The sequence below is a fragment of the Chamaea fasciata genome, unplaced genomic scaffold (genome assembly GCF_029207755.1).
Source record: "Chamaea fasciata isolate MVZ Bird 193981 ecotype frontalis unplaced genomic scaffold, bChaFas1.0.hap1 SCAF_6, whole genome shotgun sequence".
Classification (NCBI taxonomy): Eukaryota; Metazoa; Chordata; class Aves; order Passeriformes; family Sylviidae; genus Chamaea; species Chamaea fasciata.
This window is the reverse complement of record NW_027094091.1, coordinates 13,144,124-13,160,889: the sequence shown is the minus strand read 5'-3', so window position 1 is coordinate 13,160,889 and position 16,766 is coordinate 13,144,124. Positions and strand designations below refer to the sequence as shown.

The 16,766-nt window shown below is 39.9% G+C and overlaps 2 protein-coding genes across 3 annotated transcripts in view; one reads left to right on the top strand and one right to left on the bottom strand.

Moving 5' to 3' along the window:
- Nucleotides 1–1,611, top strand: part of CLNK (cytokine dependent hematopoietic cell linker) — a 26,134-nt gene extending 24,523 nt beyond the window's left edge. The window contains exon 15 of the mRNA XM_066185465.1: nucleotides 1,139–1,611. Coding sequence (XP_066041562.1) covers nucleotides 1,139–1,267 — 129 coding nt within the window. The 3' untranslated portion in view covers nucleotides 1,268–1,611. The remainder of the gene's footprint in view (nucleotides 1–1,138) is intronic.
- Nucleotides 1,612–2,193: 582 nt separating this feature from the next.
- On the bottom strand, nucleotides 2,194–15,835 carry ZNF518B (zinc finger protein 518B). 2 transcript variants are annotated; one of them, XM_066185462.1, is made up of 3 exons: nucleotides 15,747–15,835; nucleotides 15,346–15,426; nucleotides 2,194–8,297 (listed from the first exon to the last, which is right to left on the bottom strand). In XM_066185462.1, the coding sequence occupies exon 3, from the start codon at nucleotides 8,097–8,099 to the stop codon at nucleotides 4,872–4,874; it is 3,228 nt and encodes a 1,075-aa protein (XP_066041559.1). In that variant the 5' UTR covers nucleotides 8,100–8,297; nucleotides 15,346–15,426; nucleotides 15,747–15,835; the 3' UTR covers nucleotides 2,194–4,871. The 2 variants fall into 2 exon arrangements, with proteins under 2 accessions (XP_066041559.1, XP_066041560.1); XM_066185463.1 differs by lacking the exon at nucleotides 15,346–15,426 and having other exon boundaries at nucleotides 15,747–15,828.
- Nucleotides 15,836–16,766: the final 931 nt, after the last annotated feature.

The window sequence follows — 16,766 nt, the reverse complement described above, 5'->3', positions numbered from 1 at the left end:
TAAAAAAAGTATGGATTACTTTCATAAGGCATGAAAAACAGACTACAGTTTGGCCACAGTCTTCAGTAACAACAGTGACTTTGAATGTAAACAAACACAAAACAGCAAAGTAAAACAAATGCATATGAGTAAAAACTATCAAAACAAAACTTAAAAAAATTACCATACTGGATTTGAGATCAAAAATTTTATCTTAATACAGGAACAGTTTCAACAAATCCTTAACCAGATTCCGTTGTTATGAACTAGGTGTGAATCAGGTGGGAGTGAGACACTACCAGGAGACACCACCAGGTGTACAATGAAGCCATGCTTACAGTAAATATTATACAAATAGGTGATAAGTATTAATGTCAAAGTAAGCTTTCATTACTGAGTGCAGTTCTGGCAGTTTAATATCAATAAGTACAAAGACTAGCTCAAGAGGAAAATACTAACATTATGAGAGCTTTGTGTTGTGATGAGAGCTCAGAAGGTACACACAGGGAAGAGAACTACATTTGAACTGAAGGACTGCTAATCATTGGAATGGCATTCTTCCACTAAGGCAGATGAGAACAAACACCTTGGGTAGCTTTCTGTTGCTGTTTGATCAGGTCAGCAACCTTGAACCATACCTTTTATCACTTTAGGAGTTGCTTGGAGAATGTCATTTTTTTGGGCGTGAGAGAACAAGATGTTTCTTGTTCCATACTTCAAAGGGATTCTATAGCAACTGTCTCAAAAAACTGAATGGGAAAACAAAGCATACATTTAATAAGGTACATTGGAACCTGCAGTGTAAAATATCATGTACTGCTAATTAAGTGTAACTTGTGGCAGGAAAAAGCTAGTAACAATTTATAGTTGCTTCATCATTTCAAGACCTATCATCACAATCTTTTATAGATGATACTGCATTATCAGGGCTTAGACTTGCTTTCGTTTTTCTCTAAGGCAAAGTTGCTTTGTCCTGGGCAAGACAGAGACACAGAAATATGAGGATCAAAATATGTTGCTTTTCCTTTTAGAATTGCTTTCCCTTACCATGATTCCATGCAAAATGTTACCTATTTTTAATAGTCTTTTGCAAGTCTTTTAATGGTATAGATTAAACCATCATTTTCAGTCACTGATTACTATCTTTCCCCCCACCCAGAAATTTAATTCCGTGGAAGAGATCATTGACTTCTACAAATCTGTTCCCATAACGCTCATTGACGGAAAGGATCAGTCAGGAAACCACAGAGAACAATGCTACCTCACACATCCATTCAAGTCATGCTGACGTTTCTGCCTCACTGTCACTGATTCATCTGTATAAATAGCAAACACATTTAAACGTCTCAAGAATCAGATTCGCCTTTTGAGCAAGGAGCTCCCCACAATATAATGAAGCATTCTACAGATCTACTCCATTTTTTGATTTCTGCATTTTCACTTCAAGGATACAAGAATATGTCAATGTATTAATTCACAGGAAGGTGTTGAGACTGACTCCTGATACCTTGACAATGACTGATCAGTTTGCTTACCTTACCCTCTACCTTCTACCTTCTAAGATGAAAATCAAACTCACCTTTGCTTACCTAAATGTCAGTGAAACTCCATTAAGTAGCAAAACCTAATAAAGTACACCAGTCATTAAATAAATATTCTTGCTTTTAAAAATACAAATGAAACACTGTGTGTCAGAGTTTTCACTGTCTAACAATTTCATGTGGTGTGCATCTGTTTGCTCAACAAGCTGTGCTCAGCTGCCAAAGAAGTTAGTGTCAGCTGATGCTTATAGGCATTGGAGATCTTAAAGCCAGCTATAATTATGCAAATTCTACTATTCAATGAGCACTTATTCTTTAGCTTAAATAGCAGATACTTGTATTCCATACCTGAGCCTTCAAACACTTACGTAGTAGGACCATTATGCGAACAGTCATTTTGAATTCATACCATGTGCAAATGTAGATAAAAATTGTAAGTAGGAAGAGTAGATGTACTTCAAAATCAGCAAGAAAACATGCTCCAGTGTGTATGAGCAAAGACTATGAGAATGTGATTATATTTCCAGAAAAAAAAATACAGAAATATTTATTCATGCAATTTAAGTTTTGGAAGCCTAGCTAAATTCTGTATGTATATGATGGCAAACTACAATTCCATATGTACATGAAGGGATTTTTCTGCAGATCACTGATAATCTTCCTAACCACACTCAGAAGTTTCGTTACGTTATTGTAATATACCAAAAAAGGAACCTCAGTTACTTCATCCTTATAGAATAGGAACACGACAAACAAAACCACTCAAGCCCAAAACCACAACATTCCAACCCAATTTATGACATACTATGTAGTGGCACAAACTAACTCTAAAAAAACTTAACAGTTGATTGTTATTTTCTTGCAACCTTTTTATTTCTCAATGCTGCATCGAAAGGGACGAAAACATCCACTGTAAATTATTTCTCTCAAACTGATGAGACTGTTGAAGGAAATTATTCTGACATAATTTTATCTAATAAAAGTAACAAAACAGAAGTTGCTAAAATAAGAGTTTAGCAGAGTTCATAAAAAAAGGATGACATAATCTGCTTTAAGAATTTCGTAACCATAATACAATTTAACTTACAAAAGGTTTTCATGTTGAAACAAAAAAAAAATCTAAATTAGAAACCATAAAACCCCCAAGGCTTAACAATTTAGGTAACAGATTATGGCAGTGACATACAGAGTTTTGCAGATGTTTACTAAAGTAAACAGTAAACTTGCTTACAGAAGACAAGCCTTAGTAGTATGCTCAAACCACCCTGCTCACAAAGCTGAGCAGCAACACTTCCCCCAACCCCTCCAGTAGAGCTTTCATGAGCAATCTTCTGATTTTGCCAGTGACAACTCTTACAAAGCAAATTCAAAACTATTTATTTGGTAGCTTCTACAGAAAGAAAATTAATTCAACCAGTAACCTGGACTGAAGGAATTAAAACAAAGAAGGAATGCTAACCATGGGGGGTTTTGTGCTAACCATTTCAGTATTCATTGTATATGATACTCTTTAATTTTAAAATGGAAACTATTTTCACCATTGAAAATGCAAATAGCAGTGTTAGGTTTGGCATCAAAGTATATGAAGTGGAAAAAAAACCCCTCTAGTGTACCCATCTAAAAAAATATAATTCCATTTGAATACAAAATGAGAACTGTCATTTCCTTATTATTGACAAAACAGGAAAAACAAAGTTTGTTCTGTGGAATAGGTTAGCCTGATACAAATGATACAAAAATTTTCCATGTGTACATGATGAAAAAGATCTGACTTAAAACACCAGCTATCTGAAGGATTTTAACACTGTATTGCAAAAATATGGGAAAGCAGTAAGTGGTTTTGAAAATAAACCTCAGTCAGATGTAGTTTTAAAATATTTACATTCCAATGTAGCTATGATAAATATTTTATCAAAACAATGTATAATCTGCTGGAGTATATAAAAAAATATTCCCAGCTAAACTGTTTACAAAAATGCACCATCAGTGAAAAGTTAGGGACAACCAATTTACCAGAGAAGTCCCAGTTCAAACACAGAACACACATCCAGCATTAGAGTCAGTATTGATTTTGTATTTCTAAAACTGTAACATATTATTTTAATTGTAAGTATGTGCTTCAATATACTTAATTCTGTATGATTCTAAAATGATTTAAAATTGACAAGATGAAGAGAAACATCCACAGCTCACACACAAGAACAGTAACTTCAGTGTCATCCATTCTTCTTTTTACTAAAAAACAGTAATATGGCCCTGATTTAGAGAAGTGTTTAAGCAACTGAGCAATGTTTACACTGCGCTGAAGTCAGTACGCATCAGACATAATCTGTAACTAGGCACATGCTTGTATGAATTTGAGGCCTACAAAAAATAAATTGTAACAACATCTAAATTCTTAAGCATAATGAAAGATTGCACTGAAAATCTGGTTCAACACTGTCAATGTAAAAGCTGTGCAATGTGGCTTTTCATTTCGAAAAGTCTTCAACAAGTTCCCTAGTAAATAAGCTCACCAGCTAGAGTTCTAACCAAATACCAAGTCTGTAAATGCTTCTATCACACACAAGGTGGTAGAGGGTTTATGTTTCACTAATACTATTTCAGAACAGCCTTGAGGCCATATAGAGAAGTGCTTTTCACTACCATCCCAAGCCCAATGGTATCTCTGGCTTGATGGTACAGAACCCTGACAGTGTTCTGCTCCCTCACATCTACACAATCCAGTTTAGGTAAAGACCCAATACTAAACAGAATTAAAATTTTTAGCGCTCTCTGACCTGGCAGGAGTAACTGATTCCACAGATTTTTCATTTACACCCTTGTACCTCCTCTGAAGTTAGCAGAAGTGTATTTATTTCACTGCAACAGAGCACTTGCATTTAAATTTTACTTTTTATGCATAGTGCTTAATTTGTCACTAAAACCTATGCCATACACTTGCTGTCCACAGAGGACCAAAGGTGCATTTCCATACAGATGTGCTCGATCTCTGAAACACCATGCTGTAATAAAGCAAACTAAATCCTGTTGAATTTACAAAGATCTCATCATCTAAGATTTTAATCCATACAGACCTAGCACAAACCACATACAGCACAGTATCCTAAGGTAACTAGAAAGATGTTTGCATAGCAAATCTTCAAATTTCTCCTATGGAACAGATGAAGCTGACCTCCAATACAAATTTCAAACACAAGAGTGCAAAGTAGTGCTTAATTCTCACTATCAGCTTTTCTATCTCTCTGTACATCTACTCTCTTCTTCACTTTGCTAACAGTAGAGGACTTTTAGCAAAATAAAGCAGTCATTTCCATCCTCCATTCCAAGCAAGTTAGTGTCACTCCTCACTTAATGTTTTTTTGCTTGAAGAGAAAGAACATCCCAACCCTTGGTTGCCTCTATTAAGTGCCTCTGTCCATGACTTATCCATTCTTCTTGGTCCATATATACTCTCCCACAAAACCAACACTTAAACAGACACTGAAGTGCTTCAGCTGGTGACGTTTCCACCACTTGGTAGTTGTTTTTGTGGGTCTTTTTTAGCTTCATTTTTAGCATACTCTGCTTTTTTGCTTGGTTTCCTGTCTCAGCATTCTGAAGAGTAAGACGCTTTCGATAACGTTTGACACCAAGACAACTACTAGTCCTTTCTGACAGAACTACTTTCAGGACTTGACCTTTATACTTGTTGATAGTCTTCATGACATTAATTATCTCTGGTGAATCGACATCAGGATGGTTTAGTACCACAACTGGCTGATTACGACGAGGGCATCTTATCAACTGATTGGTTTTCAGAGGAACAAGTCGAAGACGTCTTGCTGTCAACAGGTATGACATATCAGAACTTGAAGAGGCTTCTGACTGAGCTCTTGTTTTCCTCTTAGGAAGTTCTCTGAAGCTTGCTTGTTTTGCCTTATTTTTGGGACCTACCTGACTTCTTGAATAGGGCTTGCTTTGTTTGCTCACATCACTGCTTTTCTGAAATGGTATACCAGTTTGCTTGCTGCTGTTTTTAGCACTTGCCTCCCGCTTTGGTCTTTGCCTGAGTGATATAGTTTGGGACTCAGCACTTGATTCAGTCTGATTAGGCGAACATGGGAAATTACTGCTAAGTGTCTCAGAAACACTGACAGGGACAGGGCGAGGCAGAAACATTTCATTGCGATGCACAGGAGCTGATGTTTCACTCCTGTTTTGTATTCCATATGAGCTTTGACTGCTAGTAGCACTCAGCACTCTCAGTATTGTCCCTTCGGGGATAAATACTGGGGTAGCAACATGGGAATTTTTAGTTACCCTATTTTTAGAAGTTCTTGCAAATGTCAAGAGCTGATCTTCACTGTGTTCTTCACTACTAATCATACTTCTTCCACCATGCACTTCAGACGTTTCAGGTTGTTCCACTTCAGTAGCACAAACAGCTCCTTCACAGCTTGCTGAACTTTCTTCAGGCAAAAGCAACTTTTTACTGGAAGCCTGACATCTCAAGGGCATGGATTTCATGTTAGTTTCAGCAGAAGACATGAGTTGAGCAATCTTTCTACACAGCAATGTGGCTGATTTCTTCCTGCGTGTTGTGTAATCCCATCTGACATCCTCTGGAACATTTTCAGCCCCAGAGCTAAGAGAAAATACAGATGAAATAACAGGTCCTTCAAAAGGACTGCCTTTATTTTCCATCCTCTGTAGTTCTAGTGGTTCCAGAAGATGACTATTCTTTTGACTTATGGTTTCAGTTCTCTTTACTTTGCTCAAGCCAAAAGTTCTATCCTCAAAAGCTGGAGTTTTAGTAACGTGGAAGTTTCTTCCTGCTTCAGAAGATGTAATACATTTTTCATCAAAACCTTTTCCAGCTAAATGTGCTTCGGTGGAGCTGGCTGGTAGACTCCTACGTTCTTTGTCAACTCTCTTCACAGACAATGTATTCTTTTCTTTATGGAAAGCAGAAAAAATTTTTCCCTCCTGAGAAGCTTCTACTGAAACATTTTTGGAACTTTTACCTTCAGAAACAGAAGCGTATTCTGGATGGTATGTATCTTCACCTTCATTACAATACAGATCACTATGCAAGCTATTTTTTCCATCTACTTTCCCCGCTGAGGATTTAAGATCACTTTTTTTTTCAGTACTGTTTGTTACCAGAGATGGAGAACAAAGTTCTATAACACCTGAATGGACATCAATACCTTTCACCAAATGAAAGCATAATTTTGATGTATCTTCCCTCTGTATAGATACAGAGCTACAGTCTGAGAGTTGAGAATCAGAAGAACAAAAACATTCAGAATTCTTGTCATACGAACTATCCAAATTAAGCTGGTTACTAACACTGGATAATTTGTTTACATTCACTTCCATAGTTAGTAATTCATTTTGACACACAGATGTTTTTTTAACTTCTGCAGATCGTTCTATACCTTGATTCTCAAGTTCCTCTTCAGCACAGTTCACAGGTTTGTAAGCTGCTTCTTTCATAGGAATTAGTTTAAGAACCAGCTGTTGTGCTCCATTCACTATTTTAAGCTCTACTATCTGAGCTAAACAGTTGGAAGGAACTACAAGTTCAGATGGTGCAATTACTGTTAAAGGCATCCCAGGTTGTAAAGGCTCTGTTTTTGGAGAATAAACCTCAACCTCCACACTCTGACTCTCACATACACTCATTTCAGATGGCTCCAATATTGTCTTATCCTGGACTGATGATGTGTTTATGCTACATTCTAGATTTTGAGGCAAGCAGACTGTTTTAGTTGCTATACTTGGAATCTCACAAACCATACTTGAAGACAAATTTGAAAGTTCTTTTTGGAAAGGAATTTTATTGTATTTCTGCTTTTTACATAAAGTGCTTTGACTCTGCTTCTTTTGCTTGTGGCTCATGAGAGCATTTGACAGCCGTTTTCTGGGTGTCTCATGTACTCTTCTCGTATGTTTAACTATATAGTCATGTCTAACAGCACCATATTCACAGTACTCACACTGATATGGAAAGGTTCCAGTGTGTTTCACCAAATGTCTCTGGAATTCTCCTTTGGTGTATGATACGTAACTACAGTGGGAACAAATAAACTTAATTTCTTCATGTTGCCCTACATGCTTTTTATACTGTAAAGGATCCTTTGTTGAAAATCTGCATTTATCACAGTAGTATTTACCTGGCAGAAAATTTTTTACTTTAAATGTTTTCTGGGTTTTACTTGGGGCTTTTCTTTCATGTTTTTCATAGTCTGCAGCATTGGCACCCTCAGGAACAAAATCGAAAGCTGGTGGTTTAATATGACTGCACTTCTTGCAGATGAAATTTTTGTCTTCAGTCCACTCAAGCTTCTTATGCTTTTCTATATCTTGCATTGTAATTTTCTGAACATTTCTGCATTTTATACAGCTTATCAGTGACAACTTATTGTTCTCAGCCTCAGTTCCTTGGTAACAGCAGTTTTGGTCATCTGCCCCTTTTGACAGATTTGCTTTATCATCAGATTGCTTTGGGGATGTAGTTAAAGAATTATTTTTATCATTAATTTGGCCAGGGTACAATCTTGGTAAAATTTCCCTCATTTTTTTCAACTGCATTTCAGAAGAAGCAACTCTGCACCATTTTCATTAAACATAGCAGCATCAGACAGTTTTCTTGATGTTAGTCTTGTGTATGTTGCTTATCAATCAATCATTCAGGCCATCAAGCTGCAGAATACAAGCTTTGGAAGAAATGATGTTCAAGCAACTGCATCCGTATTATATTCCATGTTCTTAGTCAATTAGCTTGCAGCACTAAAGAATAAAAAGCAGAAGATTAAGTCAATTAAGATTCAATGATCACTGAAATACAATGAACTAATAACTGAACTATTAGTGGACTACAGCTAAATTACACAGTGCAAGTCTACTGTTAACATATCACTGACTGTATTTTGCACATACAACCAATAACTCTAAAACATACCAAATCAAATAATCCTTTAACATTTGCTCTCATTCAAAATGTTTCCAAATTTGTATAACTACCTGCTATGCATCAAAACCTAAAGAGTTCATGGTATTTCTCCCATGTCATGAAAAATTTTACACTTAAAAAACATATTTATAAGCCAAACAAGATACTTGATAACAAAACTGAGCAGCAGAATTTGATTTCAGTTCGTATACAGCCCTCAACTCAGGACAAGATACCATGAAACACTGCAAGTGCTATTCATATGGGAATAGCAGGGAAACAGAATGTGGCCATGACGGTTACTAGAAACACAGAACTATTAGTTCATTTTTAAGTAAAAGAATTTAAAGTTAGCATGGAAATTCCTGAAATACAGAAGGAAGTTCTTTTCTAGTCAGTGCCAATGTTTCAGATACAAACAGTCTTGAGCACTAATTCATAACAAGATGTGATTTATGCTTCATATGTTCTCAAAGTAATGAAGTCAAAACAGTCTGTGGCTGCAAAATTAATTACTTTCTCTTCTATTAATATGACAGTGTAATCACTTCTATATATGTGGACAAGCATATAAATAATTCACTTCATTCTAATAAAACAGAACGTCAATCAAACAAAATAAACAATACAACATAAGGCAGAGGGAGATCAGTAATATCACTGTGAAACACCAAATTAACACATGCAATATATTTGGCCCACAGGTTTCAGCACTCTGTTTCTCTACTATATTTAACAGGAGGAAGATCTCAGCCATTAAGCTTTTGGCAAGACTATGAGACCATTACTATCTGGAAAATAAACAATCAAATTAAGCTTTTGAGACATACACTACGTCAAATCAACCCCTTTCTTATTCTAACATCATTAGTTATAGACATACCGTTGCACACACGTGCAATCACAAACAGACTCAATTGCATGAGGCTATTTGTGGTTTTCAATACACCCTACAAAAGGCTTCTGCTTCTGAAGTCCAGATCCTCACCAAGTCTGCCTACAGAGATCAGGGCCTGATTTGGACTCCAAAAGCACAGTGCTGAGTTCACTTAAGCAGCTTTCGATCACAATAATCATATGCTAATCAAGAAATTAAACTATGGTACTGGAAAGACATTGAGGTGACTGAGTGAGTCCAGGGAAGGGTAATGGAGCTGGTGAAAGGTCTAGAGAGTAAATCTTACAAGGAGTGGCTGAGGGAGCCGGGGGTGTTGAGCCTGGAGAAAAGAGGGTTCAGGGGAGACCTTACAGGGGAGACCTTATTGCACTCTGTAACTACCTGAAAGGAGGCTGTAGCCAGGTGGATGTCAGCCTCTTCTCCCATGTAACAAGTGACAGGAAGAGAGGAAATGGCTTCATGTTGCACCAGAGCACATTTAGATTGAATATTAACAAAAATTTTTCATTGAAAGGGTTGTCAAGAATTGGACCAGGTTACCTACAGAAGTGGTGGAATTACCATCCCTAGTGATATAAAAGACATGTAGACTGGGCACTCAAGCATATGGTTTAGTGCTTGCCTTGGCAGTGCTGGGTTACAGGTTGGACTTGATGATCTTTCCCAGGTCTTTCCCAGCCTGAATAATTCTGTGATCTCCTCAATGGCTTGACAGGACTAAACATCTGATCCAAAAAGGTTCTCCTACATCTTAGGTGCTCACAACCCAGAAAGCAACCATACCCTGTGCTGCAACAAAAGCAGTGTAGCCAGCAGGTCGAGGAAGGCGATTCTCCCATCTGCCCTCATGAGACCGCACCTGGACTGCTGCCGCATCCAGTTTTAGGGTCACCAACACAAGGAAGATGTTTAGTGGCTCTCCTCTGGATCCATTTGAAGCTGATCACAGGGCTGAAGCACTTCTCCCATGAGGACAGGCTAAGAGAGTCAGGGTTGTTCAGCCTAAAGAGGTGGCTTCACAGAGACCTTAGCGTACCTTTCAGTACCGAAAGGGGGCTTTCAGGAAGGCGGGAGAGGGCCTCTTCACAAGGGCATGCAGTGATAGGACAAGGGGGAACAGCTTCAAGCTGAACAAAAGTAGATTTAAATTAGATACTAGGAAGAAATGCATTACTGTGAGGGTGGTGAGGCACTGGAAGAAGCTGCGCAGAGAAGCTGTGGATGTCCCATCCCTGCCAGTGTTCAAGGCCAGGTTGGATGGAGCCCTGAGCAATCTGGTCTAATGGAAAGCACTCTTTCTCATGGCAGGAGGTTGAACTAGGTCTCTTCCAACACAAAACACTCAGTGATTCCATGATCTTTCTTGTACTCCATCAATATCCATAACTGCTATGCAATGCTGCCCTAAAGATGGGGCTCTTCAAAGTATTCTGATGTAACCACAAACAACAGTAAAAATAGGTTCGAAAACTGGTTAGGGACAACATAACATGCTTTTCACTCTTAATGAAGCAGAAGGATGGGTGTACTAAAACTCCTTAGTGGGTCGTTCTAGAACTGCAGTAATCTCATCTCACTGCAATGCAGACAGCTGTAAAAATACACACGATGTGAAAAACAAATCAATGGCAGCTTTGCAGGAAGGAGGAAACTTGAGGAATACATAACTACTGTATCATGAGCTGGAGAATTTTAATCAAGCAATTCTAATGAGGATGACATTATGTGTTCTATTACCCTGATTCCAAAGAGGAAAGAAAAGCAAAACATTTAGGGTGGTTCAGATGGAACATCCTTCCCTGGCTACTATCACACTGTAGACTTAAGATTAACCCGTTGACACACAAGTGTGGTGGTAGGCCTTTGTTCAGGACATCCACTGTTCTGTTTCAGGAGAAAGACGATAGATATTGATAAGCTCAAGATCCAGACCAAAGATGCTTTATGCATTTGTATACAGCTTTAAGAAAGAAGTAATACGGCATTTGAAAGGAAAGGGGGAAGCTATATCAGTATTTGCCTTTTTCTACTGTCAACATCTATCTGAAACTGCCCTCCATGTGAACTAACTGAAAGCTAAGTATAGAGAATTTATGCCATCAACATCCTTGACCACAAAAAAAGGTATAAACCCAGAGAATTTTCTCGTATTTTTCAAACTCTGTAGATTTCACTTTATGGGAGAACATGAAAAAGAATCCACAACCTTTAAAAGGCAAGAAAGTACAAGAAACACAGTCCAACATTTTCACAACACTTCAATTTAACAGCTCTGGGTGTCTCAGTTCAAGACTACACCAGAAAAATATAACAGATGTAATTCGAAGAACAGGCTAGTAATCCTTTCAAACTTTCCTAATTCAAACAGCTATATGTAGGAAAGTCTGCCATGGTTTAAGCCCAAAACCACACTTTCATGCAGACCTGTGACAAATACCATGTTGGTAGAACGCAGGTTTCAAGCACTGGTGTGTGCCTGCATCCCATATGTGCCAAGGTTGATCCCAGGCAGCAGCCATGCAGACACAGAGCTGCTTGCTGCTGTCCCACCCTCCCCTCCCTTGGTAGCAAGGAGGGTGAAGTAGAGAAGCAGCACAAGAAAGTTTATGGGTCAGGACAAAGGCAGTTTAACAGAAGGAAAGAAGCAGGGAGGTGATATTAGAGGAATCACTCACCACCTTCCACAAGCAAACCAATGCCCAGTCAGTCTCCGAGCAGCAGGCACCCTGGAAGGCAACCCCCTTCTGCCCTTCCTCCTCCACTTCCAGTTTGCATGGCTGAGCATAACACTGCATGAAGTGGACCATACCCCAGACCAATTTCGGGCAGCTGTCCCAGCTTTGTGCCCTCCCAATCTCTTGTCCACCCCATGACTACTCACTAGAGTGAGGCAGGAGGGGAACAACAAGCAAAACAGCAGTGTGTTACCATGATTGTTTTAGCCACAGATCCAAAACACAGCACTGTACAGGCTGCTTTGAAGAAATTTAACTCCATCCCAGCCAGACCCAGTAAAAAGTAAAAAAAGAATTGAATAACCAGTTGACATCCAAGTAACACCTCTGCTGTCTTCCTAGCTAGTTTTTCATCATGTACCCTGAACGTTGACCAGTTAATAACAAAGGTTTTGATACAAACAGCTGCAATTGATACTTATTTTGGATAAAACAAGCCCAAAATTATATTGTAATTTCATGCCTGTATTTAAAAAAGTATTTTTTTTTTCTGGTCACTTCAGAAAGCCGAGATCATCAATGTACGCAGAGAGGTAAACGTTACATACATTCACTCCATACCACTGGAGGAGGTTAGGAGGGGAATTCCCCTAAAGATTTGTTTTGGTATTTGAAGGGTTGGCAGAAACATGCTTCAGAAGATTTAATTAGAAGACAGATAGTTGATTTTTCAAATTCTAATCATATGCAGTGCACACAGACCAACCCAAAGATATCATTAAAGGAAGACCTCGAAGCCTACAGAGAGTCTCAACGGCAAACACAGGAATGGGAGGGAGGAAAAATGAAATAAGAGACACTAAGAGTGTCAAAATCAATTCCAGTCACCGCCTGAATGAATTGAGAAAAAAAAAATATTAAAAAATTCAGAAATACAACAAAGTACCCAAATTAGGAAACATTCAAAAAAAAAAAAATCAGAGACCCTAGTTTGGAGGAAAAAAAAACAAAAAGGAAAAAAAGCACATGGAAAAAAGACATCACAAGAACGATAAACCAAATTTTCCCATTCGCTCCTACCAAACACCTGCAATTCAGTGACATTAAAAGGTCAGGCATTCAACGAAACAAACATTTCTGCCTTTCACACAACAATATCATAACTTGAACTTTGCTGCTCAAGACACAAGAGATTAACAGATCCACAGGAATTAAAAGGCATTCCAAACTGTGGATAACCCATGCACAATAAAGGCTAAAAAACAAAGATCCATTAAAACAAAGGAAAATAGGACGAAACATCCTCTGCAGCCTGACTCTGCCAAATTTAACCAGTATAAGGGTTTTTGCACTGCAGTAGGTTACAAACCACTGATGTGGCCACTGTCAGACTGGAAATTTCTATTTACTTCAAATACATTGAAAATGTGTTAGTCATTTCAAAGAAGAATATGTATATTCCAGGGTTTTAGTTTCCTTTAGTTCAAACTACATGCTGCTATCAATGAAAAGGGTGTGATGAGCAGGATGCATGTAGCCTATGTGATCAAATAAATGAGCCCTTACTTCAGCAAAGCACACACCTCTCACGCACAAAGGTCACAGACTGCAGCCAATAATTGGGGTGTGCTTTGGTACTGAAAAGCCCATATAAGTCATCCCTAAGAAAAAGAAGTTTAAACAGAATTGGAAGACTCTGTGCATCACCCCATCAGGAGGATGCAGTGTATAAAATTTGAGCCACTGTGAAATATTTAGGTCTCTGTGTATGCTTAAAATTATCTTGCCTGCATTTTACAATTTTATATACATATATACAAATATATATATATATATACACACTGACTGCTTAACATCAACTATCTCTGTTCAGCAGTTAACTGTTCTAGTGACCCAACTACACGGCTGCCAATTACCAGTCACTAATTTTAGGCCTAACGACTGGGAGAGAGCCAAAGTGTTTCACTCAAGTATTACATATTGTAATAATTAAAATAATTAATTTTGTATTAAAAACAAACAATTCAAATACATCAAAAAAATTTTGCCCACAAGTATTTCTTCTTAAAAAGCCATTTAGTCTTACAATAACAGCTAATCACACAGTTGTAGCAGCTCTTGGTTTTTAGTTGAAATTTACATGAGGTTTTTCAAAGCAAAATGAATGAGGAATGACAATGCAGACAATCAAGAAGCGCAAGGACCAAGCACCAAGTTTTCAGAGCTCATTTTTATTAAAAAATATACAGTTCTTTCACTCTACAGAAAAAAATCAATTACACTTAAAATGTTTATTACTTATAAAGTCATGCAAAACACCGACTGAAAGGAAATCACTATTATTTGAACGTGTAAGTGAAAAACTGTCCAATCTACTAACGTTTTTTGGCATTGTATGGATGCAGGTACATGTATGTACCATGCAGCATTCTACTGAAATGGAGGTCTGCTTCCCTGCAGCTCTAGGAACAAGGCCTAGCTTTATTTGTATCCGAAAGATACACATCTGTGTCGTATCATTCAACTGCTTGGTGGTCTTCCTGCAATAAGCTAAACAAGGCATTACCAAATAACTTCTGGATCAAAAGTAGTATTCTAGAGAGTGCTCAGAGACGTTTATAGAGTTGTTTATCATTACATGTATGATCAATTTTTTTAAAATCTGTGCTGCTCATTTCTTCATGTCACACAATTTACAATGATTTTCAAAGTCTTCCTGTATAGCCAGAGCATACTGACTAGTACAAAGCATTACCCTACTCTTGAGTTCTAAGGCCTGTAGGAAATACAGCAAGGAAGTATGGCACTGAAGAAAATGGGAGAAGAGGGGGAAGAGTCCCATTAAAAGCACATATCCTTCCATGCCCAGATCTCAAAGCACTCATGTAGATGTAAAATAGATTTCCACAGATTTCTTTCATGCTAAAATTAGCCACGTAGTTTGTATGTGCAAGAAAAGAGCCTTGACTGTAACCACCTACTGCAGTAACAATGCACAACAGACTGCTAGAGAAATCCTGTAAAACACCATTACTCTTCTTAAACACAAAATAGTTTTTAAATTAAATGTACATTGCAGAACATTCTGGCTACATCTACGATAACACTGAATTATTTATTTAGAAGCAAATCGGTTTATACGTCTAAATTACTTTAAATGTTCAATGTAACACTTTTCAATGATAGATTGTCTTGCAACAAAATTCAATATGGGATTCAATTAAGCCAATCTTATGCCCAAATAATCAAACGAACCTCATTTGCACACAAAACACAGGATGTTCTATTTTACTCACGAATACATTTACTAACCCGAGAGCTCCTTTTCTTCAGGAGGATGACCACGACGACAAACCTGGACAACAGCTTCAGTCCAGACGAGTCCAAAGCGGCCTGATGGCGTCCACGAGACAGCAAACACCAAAAACCTCCTTTACTTGGGCATCCAGCCCACCCGGGCACCAGCGCTCCGCGGAAGGCAGGCCTGGCTCGGTGTCCGGCCGCCGTGTGCGGGGCCGGAGCGCGGCGCCGCGGGGGATGCGCTGCGGGGAAGGCGCTGCGCGGGCCGCGCAACCTCCGCTCGCCGCCGCGCAGTGCCGCCGCCGGCCCGCAGGGGGCAGCACCGCGCGCCGCGCCCGCCCCGGCCCCGCGGCCCCGCGCAGGCGGGCGGGCGGGCAGGGAGGGCGGTGGGAGCCGCGGGCCCGGGGCCTTACCTGCCTCGGAGCGGGACCAGGGGGATGAAGGAAGGGCAGCCTCCCGTGGCGCTGACCCCGCCAGCCGCCGCCGCTCCCGTCGTCTCCGGACACGGGAGGAACGCAGCGCCGCCCCGCGTCCTGCGCGGCCGCTGCCGCCCCGCCCTGCGGCGCTCACCCCGGCAGGGAGGGCGAGCGAGCCCCCCGCCGCCGGCCCGGCCCGGCCCCCGCCCTCGCGGCGGCGGAACTGACCTCAGCGCGCCCCGCCCGCCGCGCGTAGAGCTCTACCGAGCCCGGCACCTGCCCGCGGCACGGCCCCTGCCCGCGGCCCGGCCCTGCGGCAGCGCCGGGAAACAGCGGCGGGAGCCCCGCGCCGCGCCCCGTCAGGAGCTGCGAAGTCGGGCTGGTGCCCGCTGGCCGACGCTCCACGCTGCCACAACAGGCCAAGGGATGCGCTGTTGTTCCCAATGACCTCTCTCCGCATCCCTTCCGATTTCTACTTGTGTTTTGCTAGGATATGGTGTGGGCACACATTTCACGGGCATCGCGCAGTAAAGTTCTACAGTGAGGTTGTTGTGTATTTTCATCTCCTTCCTATGAAATCCGGATGTCTTTTGAAATAAAGGGTTCTTAGCAAAATTTGATGGCAGAAGAAGAGGATTTAACTGACTGCATGTTGCCCTATGAGGTACCCTTGATTGTCACTGCAATAGCAAATCACTCCACTTTAAAAGCAACCCTCAGGGCCCGAAGTCTTGCCGGATGAGGTCTTTGAAAAGAAGCTTTTTCGTACATGTCTTCAAAGTTGAACTCTGCGTTGCTGTGACACATTTTCCAACCTGTTCTCTACTGGAATGATTTGAGAGTGCTTGATCTTGTCTAGGTATGGATGTACATCCTCAGGGATCTTGGATTTTGGGACAGACTCTTCAGGTCACAAAAAAAGAAAAGGGAAAACTAGACAGGGAAGTCCGGGGGGAAAGAATCCTCTCAATCATAATTTTTTTAGTTACAAAATGACATCTTGCCTTCAAGTCTGTT

Bases quoted from the DNA above. Each gene is read 5' to 3' on its own strand.
- ZNF518B (XM_066185462.1), bottom strand. From the start codon at position 8,099: ATGCAGTTGAAAAAAATGAGGGAAATTTTACCAAGATTGTACCCTGGC.